The following is a 25,050-nucleotide window of genomic DNA, read 5'->3' on the forward strand; positions in this document are numbered from 1 at the left end:
CACAATGAGGGACACAGCAACTGAAGTTCTCAGCATGTTCAGGAGAACAGGCTGAGTCAGGTTGCAGTAGTGACTTTCTCTGTGGCTGGTTTCATTTTTCCCCTCTATGACAGTCTGTTTTAATTGGCCAGCATCATAGAAGAGAAAAAGCAAACGCCCACAGAGAAGTTCTGAGGTATACACCCAGTTGGATGAAGATTAAAATTTGCATTTTGGGCTCTCTGTTCCGGAATCTGCAGTTGAAGGAGGTACTCAGTTTAAGTTAAAAAAATAAAAAAGAAAAATCCTGTGAAAATTCCTCTTTAAAAGTGGTTATGTGGGGACTAAACTCAAAGGCAGGTATTAGAAAACTACCTGCTTGGCACCGGCTTAGCTTGATCACAGACCACACTTGCCTACGATTCTGCTGCTTCACGTCCGCAGAGCAGCTCTTCCTCTAAATGGCTGTCGACGGGGCATGAATGTCGACATCATGCTGATTGTTATCTAGCTCACCAGTTATGCAGCATGGAGTCGGCTATCAATCAGCATGACATTGGCAGCGATGCCCCCCAACAGTGAGGAAGAGAAAAAGCTGATTTGTTTACATTGAGTGGTCAGTAACTGTTTTGAGCCGGCATAGATCAGCGCCGTGCACTATAATAGGCAGGTAGTGACTAACTCCCTATAAGTTCTTAGGCCCATAAGAAAAAAGACAAAATAATCCCTATAACACTTTCTTTAAAGGGTAAAAATATGCAGTTTTTGATTATAATTTATTCTTGCTAATCACTTGAATGTCTTATTATACATTGGGGTGTTTACTTTTTATTCCGCCACACTTCTCCAAAAATATAGGCTTGTGTTACTGTTACATTTTATGTTTACGCGTTACCATGTTAGCAATGCCCCTTTGTAAAGAACATAAAATTTGCCATGAACTGAAAAGGCTTGGATCTCTTAGACCCTATGGCAGGTAGAGCAAACCATGGGCACTCTTGACCTGATGACAGGTCTTCTTTCAAAGGTTATTCTCTGTATCTTAACCTGTATCTTAACCCCTTTGTGACCGGGCCAAATTTTTCAAATCTATGAAAAAACAAACAAAAAAAAAACTAGCAAAAGTATTTAAATGTAGGTGAACTCTTTACCAGGATGTATTTACCCACAGAGGCTGAGAGTGACACATCATATTGCTGTGAGTCTCTGTGCCCTCTATATAGACTAGAGCAAAAAAAAGCTGTCATTAGAATATACCGTAATACACCTTAGAAAATGAAATGAAGCTTTCTCTATCGCCTTTCATTGGGGGACACAGGAACCATGGGTGTATGCTGCTGCCACTAGGAGGCTGACACTATGCAAATAAAAAAGTTAGCTCCTCCTCTGCAGTGTACACCCTACTGACAGGAAGTAGGATATTCAGTTTAGCTTAGTGTCAGTAGGAGGTGGACACGGGTCTTTCATTAGACCCTTATCTACCTCAATGTGTGTCGTTTCTTTTCAGATTTTCTGGAGGGATACAGGGTGAACAGTCACACCTGTAGTCCCACAATACGGACTATGAGTACGGCGTGTACTGCCACCCCGTATCCTCATAGATCCCCCACCAGGACCAAGATCCTAGCACACAAGCGTGCTTAGAAGTCCGGTCCTGGCTCCGTCCCCCACCCACTCGCCCACCAGAGCCTGTCGGTTGGAGGAGACGAGGACGTCCATCAGCTCCCTGGACGTCTGATATTTTCCCACAGAATGAGGTTAGTAAGGACGGCGTGGGATTTTTTAGGTGAGTATTCCAAAGTACCTCTGGGTCCTTCATCAGTTCCAGGGTAGTCATTTGGGGGTCCCTTGGGATTTTTTCCAGGCTGTATTGACCTGGTTGACATTTTCTCATGGGGCGGGGGTCGTCGCCCCATTAGCGTGGCAGCCGCGCTGTTCTTGGCCTTACAGGCGGCCACGCTGCCTTTTTCCCCCGCACTGTGCTCTGTCCCGATGCGGCGGCCGTGCGGCAGCCTCTGCCTTTTTTCCCCCTGCGGCTGCACTGTTTCTGTCCTGGCGTGGCGGCCTTATGGTAGCCGCGCCGATTTCCTTGCGGCCGCACTATTCTTTTCTGACACGGCGTGGCCGCCTCGCTGGCAGCCGCGCCGCTTTCTCCTGCGGCCGCACCGCTTTCTTCTGGTGCGGCGGCTTTGCAGGCACCGCCGCCGCTTCCTCCTACGGCCGCACTGTGCCCTTTTACCACGGCACGGCGGCCTTGCAGGAAACCGCGCCGCTTCACCCGCCGCCGCGGCCCTTCCCGGCGGCCGCCGGCCTTAAATTTAGGCCCCGGCTTCTTCCGGGGCCTACTTCCGGCGCTGCATCTCCTCCCACTTCCTTTCCCTCGGGCGGGCTTTTCTCCCGCCCGACTATTATCGGCAAGCTCCGCCCACCGCCGCCATCTTGGTGCTCCTGGCCTGGCGGTTAAGCCCCGCCCACCACTCCCAGGCAGCCACAGATGCTTATTTCAGTGCCAGGAACGTTTTTCTTTGCACATCCTAAGAGTGCATATTCCTGGCATCCTCGCATCTCCCCACTGCTGTTCTTCAGACCTGCAGCAAGTTTCGGACAAGAGTGCCCCAGATGTGTCTGCCTGTTCTCCTAGGGGCTATCGTTCCTGAGGAGCATCTTCAAGGCCGTGCAACCTTCCATCTGGATCCCGCAGTGTCTGCCGTGAGTACCTTTGCACCGCAGTTTGTCTCAATCCCCGGTCCCCTAGTCTTCTGACATTTACCTCAGGGGCCCATTCGGTCTAATTTTAAGGAAGGTCACTCCCGACCTCCTACTTTTTCCTGTGCCTTAGTGAAACACTTTCAGGGTGCGTCTTGTAACCGCAAGCTTCCCTCAGACAGGCCTGCAGCAACCCACATTATGTTCACCACCCAAGACCCCCCCTGCTGCTCCGCCTCAGAGCGAAGTCCCCACCCCAGGCTGGGCCTCCCCTCTGTCTCTATCAATAGCGGATCTCACACGGGTGTCCCAGACCCTTGTGTCCGTGCTCGATCGGTTGCCCCTGCAGACTTCCGCAGTAGCCAGCGGGTCGCAAGAAGCTCCGTCCGAGTCTTCCAATACAGGCCGTGAAAGATCCAGACAGGAACGCTGGTCTGAGTTCTCTCCTCGGTCCATCTCGCCCCACGGTCCTTCTCTGTGGTCGACTTCCCCCTGATTCCCCCCCCCCCCGAGTAAGGCGAGGTTTTTCTCTGATGCGCCTTCGGAGGATAATTTGGGGCCGGAGTCTAACCAAATCATAACATGAGGGATATGGTTCAAGGCCTCATTGGAGCGTCCAATCTGACCTGTGGCATCAAAGATTCCTCGACGGAACCCGCAGATCAGGCGGTTTCGTTTAGACGGTCTAAATTACCTCCCAAGGGATTCGCTCCTCATCCTGAATCGAGGAGCTTCTGGCCAGAGAAAGAGCGAATTCGACCAGACGTTCTCACAGAGACAAGCGTCTTGGAGTCTCATATCTCTTTCCTCCGGACCTCATCGCCAACCGGAATGAGAGGCGTTAGAGAACGACCTCTCCCTCTGTGGATCCGCCGCTGCTAGACTTGCCACCAACACAGTCTTCACGCTGTCCGGTGGGGAGACTCTGACAGATTCCATCGATAGGATCATGGAATCCTTCGTGAATTCGACTTTCGAAGCTGCCGCATCATCTCTATGCCCGGCTTTCGCTTCCACTTGGGTTTCGAAGTCTGTATCCGAAGGGGCTAAACAACTCCGTTGGGGCATTCAGGCCGGAGCTCCACCAGACTGGATGGCGGAAGTTTCCACCCAGATTACTCACGCCGGGGAATAATTTGTTCCCTGGACGTCGCGTCTTCAGTACAGTAATGTTGTTGCCAGCCGTCACTCTGTTTGGCTCGAGTCATCAAAGAAGTCCCTTACGGGCCTGCCTTTTTCAAGGATCACGTCCTTTTCGGTTCCAAGCTGGACCAAATTACTAAGGAAGCCACTGGCGGCACCAGTTCTCTTCCTAGGCGGCAACTTCGGTCCTTTCGGCTTTTCTCGTCGCTTTGCAGCATCAGATTCCTTTTTCGCAACAGCAGAGGCCTCAGGCACGTTAAGAGAAGAAGGTATTCTTCGACTCACTCCTTCCTGGCGTTCCCTCTACTTCTAAGGTGGATTCTCCAGGTCCAGGACTGGAAGTTCCACCTAGGCATGACCAACGACTAGACTCCAGCCCATTTCCCAGGCTGGGCAGCCGTCTCCTGTTCCTCAGGGACGTCTGGGTCTCCTCAGTAGAGGACGCATGGGCCAGGGAACTTGTATCCTCTGGATACAAAATAGATTCATTTCACGGCCCTGGGATCGTTTTCTTTGAATCCCAACCTCCAAGAGACCCCGCTCTAGTCCCGGGTTTCTTTACAGCCATTGTTTCCCTCCTTAAATCCGGGGTAATCGTTCCCGTCCCAGAACAGGAACGGTTCAAATCTCTTTGTACTGAAAGAGGACTACACGGTTCGTCCCAGTCCGGATCTCAAGTTGCTTAACAGGAAGTCTCGTCTTGAAACACTTCAGGATGATATTCCCTCATTCAGTAATCGCTTCCATGGAGGCTCAGGAATTTCGGTTTCAGGCTCCCGAAAGTCTATCAATCTTCCCCGACGCTCTAGCCGTTGCGGGTGGCTCGTCAATAGGAAGAAGTTCCGTCTTGTTCGGCGCCTCGTATCTCTGGGCATGTTCTTCGTCACTTGTCTGACCAGAGTCTTTCTTCCCGAAGACACGATTTCCCTCCTTTGTCGGGAAGTTCGCTTGCTCCAGGGTTCTCGGCTCCCCTCCTTTCCGATGGGCCATGAAGGTCCTAAGGAGGTTGGTTGCAACATCGGAAGCAATTTTCCCTTCGCCCGTTTCATTCAAGACTTCTTCAGCAGGCTATTCTATCACAGGGGGACACGTCTGTCTTCTCCCTGCATCGTCCGATCCGGCTTTCTCCCGGGTCAAACGGTTCCTCGACTGGTGGCCGAGGTCACTTCTCTTATCCCAGAGCAGATCCTTCACAGCATATCCTTTCTTCCAGTTCCCTGGCAGGTGGTGACGATGGACGCCAGCCTGCTCGGCGGAGGCGTGGGGCTTTGTCACCTGTTCTTTTCAGGGTTGTTGGTCGGCGCAGGAGTCCTCTCTACCGATCAATGTCCTCGAGTTCCGGATCATCTTTCTGTCTTTCACTGGATAAGGATTCTCAGCAGCCTGCCAATTCGAATCCAGACAGACAATGACACAGCAGTGGCATATGTCAACCTCCAGGGGTGGACTCTGAGTTCTCTGGCCTCTGCCGAGATCCCAGGATCCTCCTCTGGACAAAGGCTACGGTCCTGGTGAGATCCGCAGCGCATGTCCCCGGCGTGGACTATTAGGCCGCCGACTTCCTCGGCTGCGAGGGCCTCGCGGCAGTGGAATGGTCCTTACTTCAGGAGGTCTCCTACCTGATTGCTCTTCGATGGGGGACTCCAGAGGTGGACCTCACGGCGTCCCGATTGAACAGGAATGTCCCTCGGGTCGTCCCAAGGTCCCGCGATTATCTCGCAGTGGTGTTTACTCTTTGGCCATTCCTTGGTCGCAGTTCGTGCTCCCCGATCGGTTCCCACCCCTTCCCTTGCTTTCCAAGCTGTCGAAAAAGAAGGGGTGCCGGGCATTCTGATCGTCCCGGATTGGCCCAGGAGGTCTTGGTTTGCGGACATCGTCAATCTTCTCGCGGACGCCCCTGGTGCCTTCCAGACAGACCCGATCTGCTGTCCCACGGTCCGATCTGCCACCCGAATTATCAGTCGCTCAGTTTAACGGCGTGGTTGTGGACACCACAGTTCTAAGAGTGTCCGGCCTTTCGGCCCGGATGAGTCACACTATAATCCAGGCTAGGAAGCCTTCGTCTTCCAGGATCTACTATCGTACCTGGAAGGCTTACTTTCGTTGGTGCAAGTCCAACCGCTTTTCACCTATGTCTTTTTCCCTGCCTTCCATTTGGTTTTCCTTCAGGCAGGACTGGATTCGGGCTTCACTCTTAGTTCCCTAAAGGACCAGGTTCCTGCGCTCTTCTTCCCTTTGAGAAGATGTTATCTTCTCAGCCGCAGGTTAAGACCTTCCTTCAAGGAGTAGCCCATTCTGTCTCTCCGTACAGGGCCTCTGTGGATTCATGGGATCTAAAGGTTGTGCTGGTCGTTCTTGGGGGTTCCTCCCTCTGAGCCTCTCAGGGAGTTTTCCATGTCAGTTCTATCTGGGAAGGTGGCTTTTCTCAGGTCCATCACTTCGATCTGCCGCATTTTCAAATTGGCGGCCATTTCTTGCCGATCTCCTTTCTTGATTTTCCACCAGGACAAGGTGGTCCCAGGCCTCCGCCTTCCTTCCTTCACAAGGTGGTTTTCACCTTTCCACCTCAACGAGGACACCGTTCTACCTTCCTTTTGTCCAGTTCCGATTCAGCCTCTGGAGCAATCGTTGAACAGGCTGGACCTCGTCAGGGCAGTGAGGATCTCCCTTGCTAGCACGGCTGCTTTCCGAAAGCTGGATTCTCTTTTCGCCATCCCTGATGGTGCGTGTGAACGCCTGCCGGATTCCAAGGCGACTATTGCTTGCTGGATCAGGATTCCAAGGCGACTATTGCTTGCTGGATCAGAACGGCAATTTTGGAAGCTTACCGGGTCAAGAACAGAGTGCCCCTCCAGAGAGAAAGGCTCACTCTACCCGGGCAGTCGGCGCTTCCTGTGCGGTACGTCACAGGGCTTTCACCGACGGCTTCGCAAAGCGGCAACCTGGTCTTCCATCCACACGTTTCGCTGAACTTTACAAGGTCCATACCTATGCTTCGGCGAACGCCAGCCTGGGCAGAAGGATCCTGCAGGCGGCAGTGGTGAGTCCTCGGACCTGATGAAAGTCTGTTTTTCCCACCCCAGGGACTGCTTTGGGACGTCCCATGGTTCCTGTGTCCCCCAATGAAAGGCGATAGAGAAAACAGGATTTTTGGTTGCTTACCGTAAAATCTGTTTCTCGGAGCCTTCATTGGGGGACACAGCTCCCTCCCAAGTTGAACAGCTTTGTTTACTGTTTACGTTTGAGTTCTTTGAACACTCTTTGAGTGTTTGAAACTGTTAATCTGTGGAGCGCCATGGAATTTGTTGGCGCTATATATAAAGTTTATTATTATTGTTATATTATTCTTTCTCCTTTACACGTTGCTTCTCCTACTGCTTTCTCACTAACTGAATATCCTACTTCCTGTCGGTAGGGTGTACACTGCAGAGGAGGAGCTAACTTTTTTTATTTGCATAGTGTCAGCCTCCTAGTGGCAGCAGCATACACCCATGGTTCCTGTGTCCCCCAATGAAGGCTCCGAGAAACAGATTTTACGGTAAGCAACCAAAAATCCTGTTTTATTACCTCCGGTGCGGTATAAATATTAGCTTGGAAGTGCCAATGGACGTTTCTTCGGTAGGCAAGTGTCCTGTGATCTTAGTGACAACCCTTTCCATCTACGTTTCATTGATTTCTCTCATAAATTCTGCATGGCATCAATAAAGCCTATAGAAGTTGAAGGGAACATGTGGTCCAGTCTGTGGATAAAATGTTATAGAGCAGAAGATGAGCAGATGCATATTTAAATTACTCAGATGTACAGCGCCATTAATTCCACTGCGTTCTACAGATATTATCATCATCGGAGCTCACCATCTAAATTCCCTATCGGTATGTCTTTGGAGTATGGGAGGAAACAAGAGAACCCACGCAAACACACGGAGAACTTGCAGATGTTGTCCTTACTGGGATATTTGAACCCATGACCCCATCGCTACAAGCCACCATGCTTCCCATGGATTTATAGGGTTGGGGAGAGAATGAATATTTGTAACTTATGAATATATATCTCTGCTCATTTGGGCTTTAGGAGTCCATTGGGTGGTCCTAATCAGTCATGTCTGAATAAGTATGCGTCCAGATATACTGAAGCCCTGAGTCACCAGGTTGGATTGCCCACTGGCCTCCTAAACTCAGAATGAGTACAGTTGGACTTAAGTATGGTAAATTACACCTTGTATTGAAACTTCCAGAAACGCTATGTTTTTCCTCCTGCTCTCTGTGCTGCCCGCAGCTAGGACTCCATTAGCAACATGACCAGTGATCTTGGGGTGAGTCCTAAATATGAGATGGGTGGGCTTTCAACACCCATTATCCCCACTGGTCAGTTGCTCTTTTCTTTGGCAATGATCAGATGTAAACACTTTATGCTGTGCTTCAAAGTGCAGCTCCATTAATTGTGTAGTAGCCACTGCCAGACGCTGCAGAACAGCCACCATTCAAGAGATTAAGAGCTAAGCTGCAGGACCCGGCCGTCCCTGCTGCAGTGAGTGAGGCTAAGTGCACATTCCATTCCATTGCGGAATTTTCCGCAGCGGATTTGCAAAATCCGCAGTGAAAAACCGCTGCGGTTTTTACTGCGGATTTACTGCGGTTTCTTTTGCGGTTTCCTCTGCGGGTTTTCACCTGCAGATTTCTGTTAGAGCAGGGGCAAACTCGCAGCGGAATCCGCAGAAAGAATTGACATGCTGTGGAAAATAAACCGCTGCGTTTCCGCGCATTTTTTTCTGCAGCATGTGCACTGCGGATTTCATTTCCCATTGCTTTACATGGTACTGTAAATGTATGAGAAACTTCTGCGGATCCGCAGCAAAATCCGCAGCGTGTGCACATACCCTAAAGCTGCACTTTTCAGCTCTGTACCAAGTGTTAATATCCAGGGGCAAATAACAGATGATTGATGGGGGGTAACTAGTGTTGGGCGCTCAACGATATGATATGGGACATCAGTATGATGTGACCAGGTCTGTTTGGGTGGATGGTGCCGGCTCTGGGACCGCTAACTATCCCAAGTCGGGGGCTTCTATAATCCCCTGTGTGAATGGAGCTGCATAAACATTTGTCACCACCCCTGTATTAAGTTCTTTTATATGAACATCAAAAACTTGTTTGCCTCCATGTAAAAGTCTTAGAAACGTGAGAGTCACCATTTTTCTGAGCATCCCCGCATAACTGTGTACATAAGCCATCTTCCCAATACCCTGGTGGGCACTCATGATAAAATCCAGTTCTGATGCTTAGGGATAGACTAGTATTGGGTCTGGAAGCATCAGCGTAATCTCCTAAACACATTTTATGTGCTTCCAAGTGTTAATAAGGACTTTCCAGATTCTTGGGTCCCTGGGAAGAGGCACTAGTGGAAAAGCTATCCTTGTAAGTGAAATGTGCTGGTCCTGTCATTCCCCGTGGAAATAGGCTAAAATTGGAAACTTGGTGTCACCACACAGGATGTCAGCGGGGGACTCTGCAGACTCCGAAGTGCATCATATAATTTAGGGACACAAGGAGAAAACACCCGGTGATGAGTTTATAACTGTCAAAAACTGCAAGATGTTTTCCACATCCAGTTGGAAATAAGAATCTTACAGATATTAATGTCCATTGTTGTTGTAAGCGTTTCTTCTGTTATTCATCCTGTCTTCATTCAGTCCTCCTGAGTTCTGCCCAAAAATCGCACATATCCATTAAGGAGGTGCGTGTACACGGCATCACCGCTCCTCTCCCCAGCGGTCATTCTCCGACAGTGCTCTATACATGTGGTCTCCATGTGACCGCTGCAGCCGTGGCTTATTGTTGGGAGCTATGATGCCATTAGTATGCCATGTGTATGCTGAGGCCACTGATTGACTGCAGCGGTCACATGCCAGCCACATGGAAACTGGAAGGGCCATCATAGCTTTGGTAAAGGATCACCAGGAGGAAGAAGCAGTGGGTAGTGTCTAATGGGGCCTTTTTTTTAAATAATTTATTTATTAGATACACCTATAATATACATGTGGTAGCATGGGTGGCGGCTCTGAGTCTTTCCCTGGAGGAACACAAGGCCGGTGTAGTGTGTGCCCACCCCTGGTAGTCCGCATGTCACATCATGGTCCTAGTGCCCCAGAAGGGCTGAGATTGGAGCTGTCTGGTTATTTTCTCGTTTACTACATTGTGCACAGAACAAATATCATATACATATACATATCGGGCAGTGAAGAGAAGGCAAACTATTAATGCGCACAATGCATAAACTACATTACTGCTTCATGTATTTGGGAACTACGAAGTTACAAGACGGAGGTGCCTGCAGTCTGTGGGGCAACTATCTATGGTCCCCTCACATCACATTGCGTGGTCCCACTGCATGACAGGCATGACGCTGCTCTGGGCTTTGCATAGATTTTATTTTGTGTGTTGCCCATAACTGTTTGTGGTAAAATAACCAAATCTAAGATATACTTTTTTTAAACTACTTGTTGTGCATCCATTTACTGCCATAAGGCTGAGTGCAAACTAACATTGCAGATTGTGCTACAGCCACGGTGTGTGCCATCCTGCGTTATTCCCTTGCTGTGGTGAAGCATCGGCATGCTAAGTGTTGGTGTTGTCCAATGTATTTTCTGGATGATTTCATCTCAGTATCTCTGCTTGCTGTCATTCAGCAGGAACCTGCATTAGAAGAGAGCGATCTGTCCTGGTGATGTGATGGGCGCACAGGTGCATGCGTCATTAAGACTTGCCATAACCTGTGTCTATCACTTGACCACAACAGATCTTTATCCCTCGGGAGTAGTCATTAAGGATCTATTTTAATTTTTTTTCTAGAGATCTAATGTTCTAGTCACTATTTTGCTATATGCAAATATGGATGGAAGTGCATTGTCGGTGTGTAAGTGCACTTAGACTGCTTTTTCCACCTGAATGGACACGCCCCCGTGTACATTCATCCTGATTTGCATAAAGCTTCTGCGCTAGGCTAGGTTTATCATTACTGGCACACTGGATCTCTATATAAAAGGTATCATTTTTATTGGAAGACCAGAGCCTACTCGGCTACACCACTACTCCCATATGTAGAATGTGCTGCCAGGTTGCAGTTGTTATCTGTAGTGTACGACCCTCCTCTACATGCTGCCTATTCACAAATCTATTGGATTATGCATCTCCTTGTCACTCCCCATCATCACTAACTTGTAGTGTCATCGATGAGTGGCATCATGTAGCTATTTTTGCTTTATTTTGGCTGGGGCTACACGGTGACTCCGGCTGTGGCACACAATGCAGTCAGTCATAGCGTTTGGCAATGCTTTATTGCCGCGTCATGGAAGTAAGTTGCTTTGTAAATCCGCAAGCTTCCATGGTCGCAACGCAGAAGTTGCCAGAAATCCTTACCCTGGAAAATCTTGCCGCAGAATTCCTGATACTGCCGTCTATAACTCCATGGAAGCACTCGTGTGATCTGCCGTACATTTAATTCATAAGTAGCGACAATTTGAATAACAAAGATGTGCAAGTGTGTAAAAGCGCAAATGTCTGTAAACAATGATAGCAGCCTGCTCTCAGCATTGAGAAGTGCAAACTAGTGATAACCCTGAGAATAATGTTGACGTATAGTGTTTTCCTCTTTTTCAGCTCTGTTGAAGGTGTCATGAAAACACTAGTGAAAGCCTGTCGACCGTAAGTCTGCCAATGGGGAGTCTGTAACGTTCACTTGTTTTTGTTTTATATGGTTATCTGGCAATGTGGGATTGCCTGGAATTAGAAGTGTACCCCATTAATCTGGAGACCATAGTCTTTAATGGGGAAGTCAAGTCAAAATGAACGTCACTCTTCTATGTTCTGTTTTCTCGTTTCTTTTATTGAATTCTATAAAGGGCTCTTGCGATTTGTGTTGTGCTCAGATTGGAGAATAACACCAGGCTTTATATTTTTGCTTTTGTAGCATCTGATTTCCAATAACCAAAATTGCTTTCTCACAGGATAAGTGGTAAGTTGATGGTCTCTGGTGGTCCTACCCCTGAGAGCCCCACCAATCACAAGAATGAGGCTTTGGGGTCCCTAGTTTGGAGCAGTGATTGGCGTTGCACACCCAGGATTCCAGAGCCCCATTGTCCGGATCGGTTAATGTCCCAGCGGTCAGACCCCGAGCAGTCCACAACTTGTCTGCTATCCTGCGTATAGGTCATAACTTATGGTGGGCCCCCTTTAGTAATAAGTTGGCATGTCTTTGGCAGTTCTCATGGCAAAAATGTAAATCTATACCGGTTATGGGCAGGCGTAGATTTGCTCCATCTGAACCGATTTCTTCACAAGGTGAACTATTACTTTTGCCTTACATGGTTTGTTTGAGCTAATGACATTGATGGCCTATCCACGGTATAGATAATCAGTACTAGATCAGTCGGGGCCGGCTCTTGTCTACTGGGTGGCTGGATGTAAATTCAGGCATAAGCCTGGACAACCCCTATAAGTATTCTTACCAGCAGGAAAAATGATGAACTCTAGAGAAAATCTGATGTACTCCATCCAACATGTAACTTTTCCACCAAAATCTGGCACAAAGCTGATCATAAATCTTTCCCTAGTCTGTATTGCAGTCCAGCCTCACAACATTTCCATTCACAGACTGGAGCAATTGAAATACAAAGTATATTAGTAATACTGAGTGATATTCATATAATGATTTTTATATATCGAAGTACATGTTTAGACAAGGTTCAGTGGTAGTAAGACCTGGAGATCTTTTTAGAAACTCGTATTTTGCCGTTTTCATAACTGATTTTTTTTTCTATTTCCAGTTATTTCCCAGATGATGCAACAGCAGAAATGCTTGAAGAATGGCGGCCTTTATTGTGTCCTTTTGATGTAACCATGCAAAAGGCTATTAGTTATTTTGAATTATTCTTGCCTACCTCCCTGCCTCCAGAACTTCATCATAAAGGTTTTAGGTGTGTAAGACCAAATGTATGGACACATATAGGCGAGCGTAGGACAGCTGTCTCTATATTGTGGCAGCGGTCTGTTACTTAGTTTATTTTTAATGCCAGGAAGGTTGGAGCATACAGTAGGCTGTTTGGGGGGGACGGTAAGGAAAGTCTGCACGCCCTAAGATCATCAGGGTACCTAACTGTGTAATGTCCCTATATCTGTCTATAGCCATGGAAATGGGAGTGTGTGCAGCATCCACATGGATTTCTGCAAGCCCCATTCATAATAAGACAGCTGACATGTCTGAATATTTCTTTGTTCAGATTTTAATGTGTTGATGATTTTGTTTTCCAGGCTTTGGTTTGATGAACTTATGGGCCTTTGGCTTTCCGTTCAGAATCTTCCGCAGTGGGAAGCGGTATGTATCGGGGTCTTTGAATAACTAATATAACATGTAATGCAAATGAGAGAGAGAGAAACTCGTCAGTTCAATTTTGGAAAATGTTCTTGTCATTTATATATATACTGTCATTTTATAGATGATTGCTAATAACTCATAAACTCTGATGGCATTGCTATTAGATATGGCATTAATATTTGATCAGAGTAGGTATAACTGCTGAAATGCCCATTGATGCTGAATACATTGTGTTTTTTTTTATTAATAACGCTGGGTCTCTCCTGTCTGTGTATTGACAGCAGTGACTGATTAGGGCTGTGTTTAATTTTTGGTGAACACCACGTGATTCCCCCCAAACTTACTAATGAGACATTGACTACTTATGGTCGATCAACTGAAAACTATTTTAATAGATGGGAGAGCTAATGATAAAAGTTATGATTTGTGAGTCATCCATGGCGCAAAGCTGGTAAGTTGTGTCCAGCACACTCTTGTGAGAGTCAATCTTTGGTAACAATATTACTTTCTGCATCTTCCATGAGCTTTGAACTGAAGGAAATGTCCACCACCTGATGTTTGATACTGTCCATCAGTGGATTGAAAAGTTATTCTGCGACAAAACTGTTGCTTTTAGAATCCAACAGGGACAACACCTGTATGGGTTTGTATATTTGCTTGGGTTATCTCTGCTATCTTGGGTGAAACGTAGTTGTGATTTATCATCTGTTCATAAAATGTGTCGTGCTATGTAGAATCTGCAATAAGAGTTGTATTGTCAGCCCCACTGGGAAAGTCACCGATGTGAGGGATTACAGTCCGTGTACAGCAGTGCTGCATTTATTGGTGACGGATTGTTTTAGTAAATGCTTGGATCCCTTAGTTCTGGGACCTCCTTCCCTAGAACTCACCTTGTGGTGGTCCTCTGGAAATATTTGAATAAATCTACTGAGCGTTTTCGTTGAACTTCTCGTCTGGGTGTATCTTTCCACACTGTGACCCCACCTAGCCATTGGTGATATTATCAGGTTCTGTCGGCACACCTTATTGACAAGGGAAATGGAAGCACTCAGTAATAAATGTATCCATACTTTTCTAAGAAGAATAATGGGAGCTCTTGGCCTAGAGTTAGATCAAAATCTGCTTCATCATTGCAAGTTCTTGCTTGAGTTACATAAATTGCATTCAGATTATAAAAAAAAAAAGTTGCTCAAACCCTTCCATTTCCTTCTATCTTTTCATAGCATTTGATGAACCTCTTTGCACGATTGGCGAACGATAACATTGGCTACATTGACTGGGATCCTTACGTACCAAAGGTAATCTACTAGAGATTTGTTCCAATTTTGCCAGTGAGTCGTCATCTGCTACAGCTATACCATGGTTTGCAGAGAGGGGGGCGCGATGTAGGGTAGGCCGATGTTTTCAGCACCATGTATGTTGGCAAACCTAGTATGATTATTCTTTTATTCATTGTGATGAGCATGTTACTGATATACATATCTTTAGAGTAAAGTGGAATAAAGCACTACAGTTATAGTTATGTTCTGTAAGAGGCGCAGGATTCATACATTCATTTTCTTTACTGGCTAATACAACGTGAACATCATAGCAGCAGGGACCTCCCTAAGATAGAATGAGGTGAATTATCTCTAAGGGCTCTTTCAGACATCAGAGATTTTTCTCATATGCCAAAAAAAAAAAACCTCTTGAGTTTCATCAGTTCTTTTGATAAGAGTGCCATGAGAGCTTGGCAGTGTGCCAGTTTTTATCGGAAAAGCTTTAGAAACTATTTTTTTTTCTCGTCCAAGAAAAACTGATGAAACCCTGACCAAATTCTAAGTCCATGAAAAACAAGACCTCACACAGATAACACCAGACAGCATTAAGATGCAATCCACAAATTCCTGGACTTGCACTGGTGATATAGATCCGACAGGCCGATCAATATCGGAAAAGTCTCCGTGCTTTTGTGCGGAACTCTTGATCTGAGTAAGAAATCTGCCATGTGACTATACCCCCATAAGACTATCACAAGTAGCACTCGCATGTGAAAAACTGTCTGAATGAGGCTTTAGTAGCCTAGAATAATAGCTGTGGGGCTATAAGTGACACGATTATGAGTAAGTCCTACTAATGTAAAAAAAAAAAAAAATTGTGTGATGGGAAATAAAGCTAGATAGGGTTGATTGCAAGTCTCAGTACGTGTCTAAAATATGCTAGGCACCATGTTATAGAGCGGGAGGAGCAGAGCAGAGTCAGATATAGTTTTTAAGAGTAAAAATTCAGTTTAACTTGTGTTTTATTCTTTTAATCCTCTGGTCTGGGATTTTGTGCCCAGTTATCTGGGTCATTATCTCTGTATACATTATTGTACAAAGAAAGCTATTGGACACTGATGGGGACCACCTCGTGGGCACTGATGGGGACCACCTAGTGGGCACTGATGGGGACCACCTAGTGGGCACTGATGGGACCGCCTAGTGGGCACTGATGGGACCGCCTAGTGGGCACTGATGGGGACCGCCTAGTGGGCACTGATGGGACCGCCTAGTGGGCACTGATGGGACCGCCTAGTGGGCACTGATGGGACCGCCTAGTGGGCACTGATGGGACCGCCTAGTGGGCACTGATGGGACCGCCTAGTGGGCACTGATGGGACCGCCTAGTGGGCACTGATGGGGACCGCCTAGTGGGCACTGATGGGACCGCCTAGTGGGCACTGATGGGACCGCCTAGTGGGCACTGATGGGACCGCCTACTTAACCGAAAGTCCCAGAAACAGAAAAGGATTAAATGAAGAAAATACTGTATCTTTTCTCCCTAAACTATATATCAATGTACTCTGCTCCTTCTGCTCTATAACATGGTGCCTGCAGACAGCACTGTAAGTTCATGGTCACAGGTTCTCTTAAAGCAGATGGGCACAATTGTATGATCTTCCCCTATTGCCTGGGGAAGGGATTGTTGTCTTAGACCTGCAATCTTCCCTAACTATGTATCCTTGTATTCCATATTGGCGGTCAGAACAACTTTTCTGTAGTTTAATAGATACACTACTCAATTAGGGTATTGAAAAATTTTAAAAAAATAATTATTTAACTTTTTTTTCCTTTGTCACGTTTGTCTAGGTTTTTACCAGGGTTCTGCGCAGCTTGAATCTCCCAGTAGGAAGCAGTCAAGTGATTGTCCCAAGACAGATAGCCAACGCGTATGACATTGGACACGCAGTAATATGGATCACAGCAATGATGGTAGGCAGGACATGATTTTGTATCTTATTGCTTTAAAAGAAAAGCTCGATGTAAAGTCTATGATTTGTGTCTTTTTAGTGCACTTGTAATTGCAGATAATTTATATACATCCATGCCCTATTTAGAAGTAGGAAAGGGGGCAAATCACAGAAGGTTAGCTTTGTATGATGCAAAAGACACACTTGACCTTTTTTTTTTTCTGCATGATTTGCTTTCACATGTGTGATGTGTGGATGTATGTGTGTGTGTGTGTGTGTGTGTGTATATATGTATATATATTTAATATAATATATTACATGTGTACACACACATACATACACATACATATATATATATATTGCATTAACATGCAGTACACTTTTTACAACTAATTTGGCTTTGTCCCTTTTTTGACACTTTCATGACAGCTGAGACGTGTAAAGTGTGAAAGACCTTTCTATATTGTTCTATAATTTTGATTTCCCTGCTACTCCTCTGTTAATAGCCCACATAAAGCGAATGATTCTAAAACTCTGAGTACATTACGGAATAGGTTTACCTGCTTTACTTGCCTACAACCTGGATCGGTGACAGACCACAGTGCTCCTCCATTTCCCCTGCATTGCTGTGGACAGCTGAGTAGGGTATACAGCTCTGCCTGCCAGGCATTTGTGTATCTTGGCTGGTGCTAAACATTTACTACTATTTGCTTTTTCATGCACTTTCATTTTCCTTTATGTAGTTTTAATTGTTTTAACCCGTTATGAAATCCATTTTTCCTATGAGGCATATTAATACATATTTCCTAATAAGCAGCTATAATGTTTAATGCCCAGGATTAAAACATACGCATTTATAATGTTATAGTGGAATCAGTCATCCAGCATTATGGCCGGAGATCTTGTTAATCTGACCTGCAAGAGAAATGGGTCGTAGCCAGGAAACTTATTGGATAAAATGTAGAGAGATGGTTCACTCCCGAGTATGTGAGGGCTTCTCGGAGGTCATCCATGACTTTCAGCCTCATTTACTATGAGCCCACGCATTAACACTGGCACTGTATGTTCATGCCTGAGCTGGATACTGTGCCAGCCTGTATATGTGCATGCACCACATTCACCTGGGAATGGCTCCTCATCAATTACACCTTCACGGCCTCCGAGAAATCACTTTTAAGTAGAAGTGCAAGATGAAGCTGACAACACTGATTTTTTTTTTTTTTTTTTTTACAATAGTGATTATTTATACTTTTATTGTCTTGTCCTTTACAGGGAGGACCTAGCAAAACTGTTCAGAAACATCTTGCAGGGCTCTTTAATAGCATTGCCTCTTTCTACCATCCGTCTAACAATGGGAGGTGGCTGGTAAGTACATCGCTGACATCGTCTGTGCAGAAAATGGAGAAATCTGTGCGGAGTTTCTAGACACATGATCTGACATCCCTGGAAAGTCGTTTCTGTTTCAGGGATAGACGACATCCAGGACACACACATATCATGACTCTGCATCTCTGTGAAAGAGCAGCGAGCTGTTTATGGGGCAGCACCTGTTACTTAGTGTTCAGGCTTTACTGGGAAACATCCAGGCTGGGTCTTACACTATTAAATCCCCTTCCCTTAAGTCCTTGATCTTCTTTAGTAGGAATATATATTATGTGCTGCTGCCTTCATCCTTGCATGGATATGCATGAAATGCTGCGCAGACTATCCCAAAGGTTTACAGAGGACGTCATTAGCACTATAGTAGAAGTGAAGCTTCTCCATGTCTTCCTGCTATAGGCCACGAGTGGCCTGATGGTTAAAGGAAACCTGTCACCAGGTTTTCTCCATATAACCTATGACCACCACCTTTCAGCCCCATGTGACAGCATTTTTAAATGCTGTGTATATGACTCCTGTTAGCCATTTAAGGCAAAAAAAACCCCAACCCTTTTATTATACTCCCCTACGGGGCATTCCAGTCCAATGGGTGTTTCTGGTCTTGGTCCGGTCCCTCCTCTCTTGCAATGTCCTGTTCCTTTTCTGCTTCATGTGAATGATGCTTCATGCGCCATCAACACAGGGTTCACCATCGCACGCCTGCGCAGGCTGCCCTGCAGGGTAAAGTACTGTTCTGCCAAGGCATGCGCACTAGTCACATGGGGCTGAAAGGTGGTGGCTGTAGATATGGGGAAAACCTGGTGACAGGTTAAAGCAAGCAAAGGTGGTTAATCTTAATGTACATTAAAAACAGAGACCACAAACTAAATTGTAGATCTGCAGTCAAATTACTTTTCAAGGGCATATGATGGGGCACGTGGACAGGGCCCAGGTGCTGAGCGCGCTCAATATGCCGTAGATGCCGACTATGTTGTATAGCATCTGTGTCTAACCATAGAGGCTGGAGTTTAGCCGCTGCTGGTAATCATTTAAATGCTGCTGGAAGTCTGACACAACGTTTAAAGGGAACATGCACAGGCTTCCATTGGCCCCCACAACGCAATCACGGCATTGATGGGATACCATGTCAGTCAGAGAACTGCTGAAGGCTCCTGTTGCTGCAGTTTTGTTACTCCTGTGAAACTTAACCACAGTTTTTATGCAGTTTTATGGTATGACAGTATAAAGTAAAAGCGATTGGACGATTGCAGGTTTAAATTCCTTAAAGGGGTTCTCTACTACTCGGACAACCCCCTTTTTTTTTTTTTTTTTTTTTGAATCCCTGTGTTTCTTCCCAGTAAAATAATAACTCTTATGCGCTAAACGCTCTCATTTTTCATATTTCTAGTGCAGTAATGCAGTTAAATTTTCATGTTTCATGTTTGCATGTTTTAGCGCTACAGTGTGCTGCCTTATTTACTTAACTATATATGAGTTGGCGACTTTAGGTTCAGCACCTGTTCACACTTAGACTGTTTGGATGTGACGGTCAGGTTTTTGAAATGTAAAGTGGCTTGTGTGACATTGTCACTGGAGTTGACTATTAAGTGGTGTTTTTCTATGGGGGGGAACATAGGGATTCAGAAGGGGTTGTCCGAGTAGTGCACAACGCTTTTCAGGGGAATAAAATAGGGGAATTAAAAGAAGAAATTTGAGTCAACCTTTTATTTTTCATGAAGACGAAAATGGGATAAAAAAAACTTCCACTCAGTTGGTAACTGTCAAAGTCTAGACAATCAAAATATGAAATTGAATAACCCAATGAGTAAATGCCATGACAAGAAAAAAAAAATCAAAATATCAAAATTGCAGGGGTTTTTCAGTCGCTACGTCTCCTTCACCCAAAAAAAATGCTATGAAAAAAACTATTGAATTGACAGTATTGGTAAACCAGTTAGCCGGCCATGCAAAAAAAATAGGCCCTTACACAGCTCAGTCAATGAGAAAATTAAAAATGTTACTGGTCTTTTGAAATGGTAAAATGGCAACACAAAACAAGTTTTTTGCACAATTTATTAAAAAAAAAAAATTAACTGCACACGTTTTGTGTTCTCCATAATTTTACTGACCTGGAGAATCGTGATCCAGATTCACTTTTATCACAGAATGAAAGCTACGAGTATAAAACTAAGAAAGATGTGGCAGAATTACATCCCCCCCATTATCCAGTACATTAAATGTGACAATTAATGGTGTCCTTCAAAACGACAACTTTTCCGCAAAAATATATCCCCCTCATTTGGTTATGTCCACAAAAATAAAAAAAATGGATAAAATGGAGAAACATTCAAAACTGAAAAATTGCACGCTTCTTTAAGGGTTTAAAAACAACAAAAAAAAGTAGCAAGTTTTTGCGAGTTCAGATTTTAATCTGGCTATAGGCTTTATTTTCACTGTCATCAAAGCTGACTTATTAATGAAGTTATGCAATAATAGCAGTTGTATTCTTATCAAATCTTGCACCTGTGGTTGCCCAAGGGCCACCGGTTTTGGAATTTCTCACTGCATGCCACCATAAGGTCTTTCACACATTAGTTCTTTGGGATATGTGTTAACTATATTTTTTGCAGAAAGATCAGAATCAATGTTCCTTTTCCTATGTCCATTTTTTTGAGCTAACCAATTGTTTATAAAGGAAAAAAAACTTGACATGTCTTGCTACTTTAAATTATTGTGTGGATCAAACTCATGAATGCCAGTCAGTGGTCCTGTGACAAAAAATAAATGTGTGCGGTCAGTATTTGGCTGTTTTAATGGGTAGAAGCAAATAGATTTTTTTTTCCTTCATGAAAATTAAATGAATGCAACAGGGATTGGAAAAAGTGGCAAACAGCCCAAAAATGGATTGAGCACACACAAAAAAGGACCGTTTTGCATGTAGGAGGAAAAAAATGTGACACTAGCCTTGTAGATTCATGATTTTCCATTCTCTTGCAGAGCTTGAGAAACAGTAATACAAAAATCTAGGATAACCTTGTTGGCTTCATGGTCACCTGCTTCATTTAATTGGATTTTCTATTTGTATATATATATTTTTTTTTTTTTTTATTCAAATAAATTTTTATTAAGAATAACAAGATAAATGACATGTTACATTCTCATTTTCAATACAAAGATTTTTTCCCCCCCTTCAAACATTCCCCTTCAATCCCACCACCCCCCAACCCCACCCAACAAAGCAGCTCACCTTGCTTAGCACTTCCTTCATTAGACCAATATACTATCTAATCCCTCGGCCAATAATAAGCCACATTTAACATTACCATTAATTAGGAACCTTAATTAACTCTCCCTCTATAATACCCCTATCCCATAGCAATCCACGGAAACCACATTTTATTGAACATTTTGATTTTCCCTCTTTTTTTTTTATAAAACCCCTTTTCCAGTGTCAGGCCCTGCTTCACATACTGGGGGAACTCTCCTCTTGACGGCGGTTCTTCCCTAATCCAGTTTCGGGCTATTACCTTCCTAGCCATGTATAACAATCTGGCAGTAGCTATCTTTAGGTTGTTATCCACTCCAATCTCATCCACGTATCCCAACAAGCACACAACTGGATCCCTTGGCACCTTACATCCATACGCACCTTCCATACGACTCAAAACTACCACCCAAAAAGCAGCCAGTCTCGGACACGTCCACATCATATGGAGTATATCCGCATCTGCAGTTTTACACCTCGGGCATTCAGAATCATCACGCAAACCAGCCTTATATAGCACCATCGGTGACTTATAAACCCTGTGTATCACATAGAGCTGTGACATTCTATACGGTTCGCTCAGTGACAATCGTGGGACCCATTCTAGCACCGACTCCCAAGTCTCATTCTCCATTGGGCCCAGATCCCTCTCCCACTTAGCTCTCGCCATTATTGGAAACCCCAATAGGAAAGTGTGCAACAGATCTTTATACAAAGTAGATATGACTCCCCCAGTAGTCCCTTCATTACACACATACTCCAGTACTATATCCCTCTGAATTCCAATACCTCCGTTACTACTCTGAGCTCCAAAAGCATGCCTCATCCGCAAATACTGAAATTCCCCCACAGTCCCAAGACCAAATTCCGCCTGTAATTGGGAAAATGATTTCAATTCACCTCGCTCAATTATTTGATACACGTACTGAATCCCTTTGACCTGCCATTCTGTCAGTACCCCCAGTGCCTCAAACTCCTGTAAGTTGCTGTTATGCTGGAGTCAGATTTCTATGTATATAGTCAGTAACAGGCATAGATACCCATATTCCAAGGTACTTAAATTGGCTAGTCACCTCCAGTCGCCCATCCTCCAGTGGCTCCCCACCATCATCATCCACCTTAAACAAAACAGACTTACTCCAGTTTATCCTAAGTCCCGACACCGATCCGAAACGCTCAATAATCCCAATTGCTCCCTCCAAGGACGTACCCGGGTCAGCCAGAAATAGCAGAATGTCATCCGCATACAACGCCACCCTTTCTTCAATTATCCCATATTTAAACCCAGTCACCTCATCAGACCGTCGAAGCTTAGCAGCCAGTGGTTCCACAGCCAGAGCAAACAAAAGAGGAGAGAGCGGACACCCCTGTCTCGTCCCTTTAGCCAGTTGTATGGTCCGTAAAAACTCCCCATTTACCCTAACCCTAGCCATCGGCATCGAGTACATCAGTCGAATCCAGGATATGAACTGCGGTCCAAACCCCATACTCCGGAGCACCTGCCAGAGATATCCCCACTCCACACTATCGAACGCCTTATGAGCGTCTAAAGATGCAATAACTCTCTGGCCACAGTTGTCGGATCTGAGTTGCAAATTCATATACAGCCTTCGTAAGTTGATCGCAGTGGACCGATCAGGCATAAAGCCGGACTGGTCTGAGTGCACCAGGCCGGAAATAACACTTGTCAACCTCATCGCCAACACCTTAGCCAGAATTTTAACGTCTGTAGTAAGCAAGGAGATTGGCCGATATGAATCCGGCTGTGTCGGGTCCTTCCCCTCCTTAGGAATCACCACTATTATGGCCCCCCGCATAGATGCCGGTAGACGACCGCCACTCCTAGCCTCCTCCAGAAGTACCCTTAATTTAGGGATCAGCACTTCCCCAAAGTTTTTATAAATTTCAGCAGGAAATCCATCTACGCCAGGTGCCTTCCCATTAGCCATAGACTGCAGTGCCCGACCCAATTCCTCCTCTGTAATGGGAGCTTCCAAATCTTCTCTATCCATGTCACTCAGCCTTGGGAGCTCCAATTCTTCAAGGAACGCCACCGTGTCCTCCACCGACCCATCTACCTGAGAGGAATATAGGTCCGCATAAAAATCTGCAAAAATGTCCAAAATCTCTGAAGTCTCAGAGACAGCCACACCGCTCCCTGATACCAAAGAATGAACAAAGGAAGTGTTTCTCTGGGCAGAAGCCACCATCGATAGCAAATGACCCACAGATTCGCCCTCCTGGTAAAAAGCCAGATTCATGAATTCCCTCTTCCTTTCATATTTGTATATATACTTAATAAATTGAAATTTTAATTTTTAAGCATTTATGCCTTGATAACCGGAGATAATGAATTTTCTTGGGTCGTGTTCAGAAGCACAGACAAGATGTCTGCATGTGGTGGCAAAATTTTCTTTTGTAACGCATGATGTAGACTTGCTAAAAATAAGAGTTGAGGTGCGAAAAAATGAAACATAATGACCCACGCAGATGTGGTATAATCAGAATGGAGCTTTTGTCTGGGAAGCTATTTATATTCCCTCGATATGATTTTGTTAGTTACTTAAGTGAAAATGGAGGAAAATGAAAGAATATTTGCAATCTACAAGCTGTTGATTGCAACTCTGATCTATAATACAAGGGAAGTAATGCACAAAAAGGTTCTTTCCATAGAGCCTACATGTCAGGCTCTGGTCCATCGTCCAAATCTGTCCCTCAGGGTGATTATATTTGACCCTCAATGCCATTTGGACCACTATGGGGCCATTATTCTGAATGAAGGACTGTGGGGGCCATTATACTGTATGGAGGACTATATGGGGCCCATTATACTGTATGGAGGACTGTGAGGTCCATTATTCTGAATGAAGGACTATGTGGGGTCCATTATACTGTATGGAGGACTATGTGAGGTCCATTATACTATATGGAGGGCTGTATGGGGATCACAGTTGGGGTCTCCATATTTTCCCAGGGAAGTTGAGGGGCAGTAGGGTAACCATACTGTGCGTGTGGAGTGTACTGTAGAGGAGTTCACTTGGAGCACTTTTGCTGGCATCATACTTTATGGGAGCAATGAAAGGGCAATCTAGATGCTTCAATAGGAGGAAAATTACTTTGTAATGACTGCAAAGTTGTGAGATATGCTCTTCTATGACCCTACCGAATATAAAAGGTTTTTTTTTTTTTTTGGAGGTGTGTGGGGCTCCATGATTTCTGTGTACACTTCTGCCCATGAGGAAATGCTCCAGTTATTTGGTCTGTCTCTTACAATGTATTAATTAAAATGTGCTTTGTTTGTGGCACAACCCTTTTAAGTTTGTTTCCATATTTGATCAGGAAAAACTTAGTCAATTGTAGACACTACTTTTTTTTTTTTTTTAATAAATCTCAAGGTTGTCTTGTGACTTTTTCCAAGCTTTTAATTTTGGCCCTCTCTGTATTTGAGTTTGACATGCCTGCCATAGAAGAGATTCACCAAAAAGCTTCTTGCGTTATTTCTATTCTTTATTTTCTCCTCATTAAAATCGTTTATAACATGTGTGTATCTTGTCGCGGACTCATTTCTACCAGCACATGGTATTAGTCGCGGCATGCATGACCTAATCCTACAACTTGAGCCACCCATTCACATTAGGCTAGTGTTGGACAAGCCCAAAGATAATGACGTGTTCGGCTGACAATCTAATGTAAACAGGAGCTCCAAACAATTAATTTTCCGGAGTCAGAGTTAAGGGTGCGGCGTATCGGATTTCGGACGGCTAGTCCTTTTCTAACTGATATGACACCACCAGAGAGGTCTGGCTGCAGCTTTCTCATAGTACAGAAGGTCTTGACGGAGCGAGCACTCCTGTGTATGGGGTCAGCTGAGCGAGCTAATGTTGGGGATTTAAGACCAAAATGGGTCAGGAGACATGCCAACGTGCAGTAAGCGTTTGCAATGAGAATAGCAATACAATTCCTTGACTTCCAAATTGCTCAGAAGTTTCAATGATTTGGATGGCATCGGGCAATCTG

At 45.1% G+C, this 25,050-nt stretch overlaps 1 protein-coding gene across 1 annotated transcript in view; it reads left to right on the forward strand.

The window, feature by feature from the left end:
• The window catches only part of PSME4 (proteasome activator subunit 4), a 228,326-nt gene that overhangs the window by 81,165 nt on the left and 122,111 nt on the right, over positions 1-25,050 (forward strand). Inside the window, exons 4-9 of the mRNA XM_069768879.1 lie at positions 11,485-11,529; positions 12,651-12,800; positions 13,135-13,198; positions 14,422-14,496; positions 16,309-16,431; positions 17,682-17,774. Of these exons, the coding sequence (XP_069624980.1) occupies positions 11,485-11,529; positions 12,651-12,800; positions 13,135-13,198; positions 14,422-14,496; positions 16,309-16,431; positions 17,682-17,774 (550 nt within the window). The remainder of the gene's footprint in view (positions 1-11,484; positions 11,530-12,650; positions 12,801-13,134; positions 13,199-14,421; positions 14,497-16,308; positions 16,432-17,681; positions 17,775-25,050) is intronic.

The sequence above is a fragment of the Ranitomeya imitator genome, chromosome 5, assembly GCF_032444005.1.
Source record: "Ranitomeya imitator isolate aRanImi1 chromosome 5, aRanImi1.pri, whole genome shotgun sequence".
Lineage (NCBI taxonomy): Eukaryota > Metazoa > Chordata > Amphibia > Anura > Dendrobatidae > Ranitomeya > Ranitomeya imitator.